Source organism: Pteropus alecto, unplaced genomic scaffold (assembly GCF_000325575.1).
Source record: "Pteropus alecto unplaced genomic scaffold, ASM32557v1 scaffold213, whole genome shotgun sequence".
NCBI lineage: Eukaryota > Metazoa > Chordata > Mammalia > Chiroptera > Pteropodidae > Pteropus > Pteropus alecto.
The window spans coordinates 65,667-68,423 of NW_006434829.1; the positions used below are offsets into that span (position 1 = coordinate 65,667).

Sequence of the window (2,757 nt, forward strand, 5' to 3'; positions counted from 1 at the left end):
GGAGGCCGCCTGAACTTGGGAAGCTATGTGTCTGTCTGAACCGACATGGAGCCCCTGGCAAGTGTCCCGGCTGTCCTGCCCCTTGTGAAGTAGGCTCTTTGCAGTGTGACACAGACAGCAATCCCCAAGAGGCCTGAAGAGAAATATGTCTGAGAACTGAGCTCAGAAAGACCGATCAGGGAAAAGATCCCTGACAAAGAACAGAGGCGAAGGACGGCGGAAGACTGCTTGCTATTTCTAAACCGAAAAGGCCGATTTTCTATACATATGGAAGGTGGAAAAAGAAGCGATGTTAGGAATCCTTTCATAATGATTTGCGTTTTAGATATTAAGATTAAAGTGAAATCGGCATAAATCATGAAGACATTATAAGAGTTAGGGTGCAGTGGGGACACGGGGGTTTGGGAGCGGCGGTTCTGGAGAGGAAGGAGAATGAAGCAACGGGAACCGGGAGCCTCTGCCACGGTTTTCTGACTGTCAGAGAACAACTGGGGACACTGGCAGGTGATGGAGTCCCCCGGCTCGGCCTACGCAGAGGCTGGGGGAAGGGCCATGTGAAAGAGGAAAGACAGGCAAAGATGAAAAAGATTCTGTGAAAATGCCAGAACAGGGATGCCAGAGGTGGTGCTAATAAGCAGGGCTCGAACCAAGCCCATCAAGAGAAAGATGATTTTAATAAAGAAGTAAGACGCCTCTGTCTCTGAATGCAAACGGAAGTGTGACAAAAGACGATTAGCAGTGGGAAGTAGGAGGTAAGCAAACTCAGACTTCTCAGAAGTGAGGACTAGTGACCACCGTCTCCAGGGATTCTAGCCTAGCGGGTCATCTGGGTTCCTGCCGGAAACGCCTCTGGCCTGGTCCTTACCTGGGTGGGTGTGGCGGCGAACCCCTCTCTCCACCAGCCACGGCTCTTCCCCTTTCTCCAAGTGGAGGATCACATCTGGCTTGGGGAGTTGATGTCCTGTTCACAGTGAAAGATATAAAACTGGGTTAGGGCTGGGAGCTCCAGGCTGGACAAAAAGAAGCACCCACAACCCCCAACCCTTCATAGTTCTGGGGGACTCTAAACTATAGACTAGAGGTGAGGCAGCAAAATATGCATTTTCAAAAGTTCAACAAATGAAAACAACTTTTTTCACAAAAGCAGTATAAAGAAAGAGGTCCAAGCTCATGCTCGGGTATTTGCTTCAGGGTGTCCACATCTTTTGACCAGTAAAGAACCAAAACATGACAGGGAGTGTATCTCCCAAAACAGAAGTTAGTCTTACCCAATGAAAGCAGATTCTTATAGTTCTCCAGAGTCACATCTTTGTACAGGATCTGCTGAGCTGTGTCCAAGAGCTGCCACTCCTCCCTGGTGAAGTTTACAACTACATCCTTGAAGGTCACCAGTGTCTGCAACACGAAACACATTTGTACTAAGCCAGATGTGTGTCTTTGCCCTCCCTCCTTGAATATACACAGGAAGAGAGATCAGGCAGATAGCACTGGGGTTGAGAAGAGGACGGACCAGGATGCACTCTAGGAGTTAGTAGTATGTTTGTTGGCTTCTGGACAAGGCCTAAAAGGAATGGTTATTAGGTACCTACTGTCCAAAAACCAGTTATGCTTTAGGTTTAGAAAATGTCAGAAATACTTTAAGTCGATTTTGCTATAAAGTTATAGCAAGGAGAACCAGACACTGAAAGTTAATCTACATTTGTATAACGTGAAATAAAAAACCTAATTCAAGGCTGGAAAAGAGGAGAAAATAGTCTTGAGTTCAGGACAACTTAATGCTTAGAAGACCAACCTAGACATGTTTTATGACCTAAAGTAATTACCTAAAACATTTTTCCTACACATTTATAGGCATAAGAAAATGGAGAAAAAATTACATTTTTATAGTAGCAAACAATTTGAGAAAGAAACAATAGACACAGAAGCAAGGCCTTTATCAGCCACATCCAGAAGAAGTGAAGATTATAAGTGGGAAAAACCCTATTTTAATGACTGAGAATTTCTCATCAATGGCTACGAAGGTCAGAAGACAGTGGAGGAATATTTTTTTTAATGTGGGGAAAAGAAAACAACTGTCAAGGTAGAATTTCTGTGTGCGGTGGAAGTATCTTTCAGGAATGATGCAACACACTCTCAAATGAAGTAAAACAGAATTTGTCACCAGCGGATCTGCTCTAAAAAACGTGGTAGAGGCAGTTCTTCAGGCAGAAGGGGATTGGTGCTGGGGAGAAACTTTCAATCTCAGAAATAAACAATGAGCAACAAGGAAAGCGGTTCCTATCTGGGTAAACAGGATAAACTGGGTTCCGGAAGTCCTTGGAGCTGAAGTCCCCGGAGCTCCGCAGCGCAGTCGCCAGCAGCCCGGGTAGCGCTTCCCGGCGGCCTTTTCACCGTCGCCCAGAAAGAGGCTAAGCCAGGCGCAGGCAGCCGGGTCCCCGCCCCGGGAGCTCTCTGGGCCCTAGTCACAGCGCCCCTGACGGTTACATAACGTGTCCCCGAGTTCCTCTAAAGAGCACAGCCGGCGTCGCCCCCAGGACGCCCAGGGACCAGAGGAACCCGGACGGGCACACACAGTCTCAGTTCTTCCACCATCTGTGGGGCAGGGGCTGCCACGGGCTCGGTTCCGCAGTGTGGACGGGAGAGTGCCCCACTCCCTGGCGTCGCCTCCCTGGACCCCCGCCCCACTGCTGACGAACTCGTGCTTCTCTCGTGAGAGGAACAAAACGACCGCTGCGGATACGGCGAGTGCCCGAGCCC

At 48.5% G+C, this 2,757-nt stretch overlaps 1 protein-coding gene and 1 long non-coding RNA gene across 3 annotated transcripts in view; one reads left to right on the forward strand and one right to left on the reverse strand.

Annotated features, from left to right (window-relative positions):
• Positions 1-2,749, forward strand: part of LOC107195531 — a 16,868-nt gene extending 14,119 nt beyond the window's left edge. The window contains exon 4 of the long non-coding RNA XR_001516714.2: positions 1,852-2,749. This is a non-coding gene — a long non-coding RNA (uncharacterized LOC107195531). The remainder of the gene's footprint in view (positions 1-1,851) is intronic.
• LOC102889398 (zinc finger protein 140) overlaps positions 1-2,757 on the reverse strand; it is a 76,864-nt gene that overhangs the window by 29,902 nt on the left and 44,205 nt on the right. Inside the window, exons 1-2 of one of the 2 annotated variants that reach the window (XM_025045560.1) lie at positions 1,269-1,843; positions 866-961 (exon numbers count right to left, since the gene is read on the reverse strand). The exons of the other annotated variant lie outside the window; for it this stretch is intronic. Coding sequence (XP_024901328.1) covers positions 866-961; positions 1,269-1,413 — 241 coding nt within the window. The 5' untranslated portion in view covers positions 1,414-1,843. Of the gene's footprint in view, positions 1-865; positions 962-1,268; positions 1,844-2,757 lie in introns of those variants that run through there. 2 annotated transcript variants of the gene reach the window in all.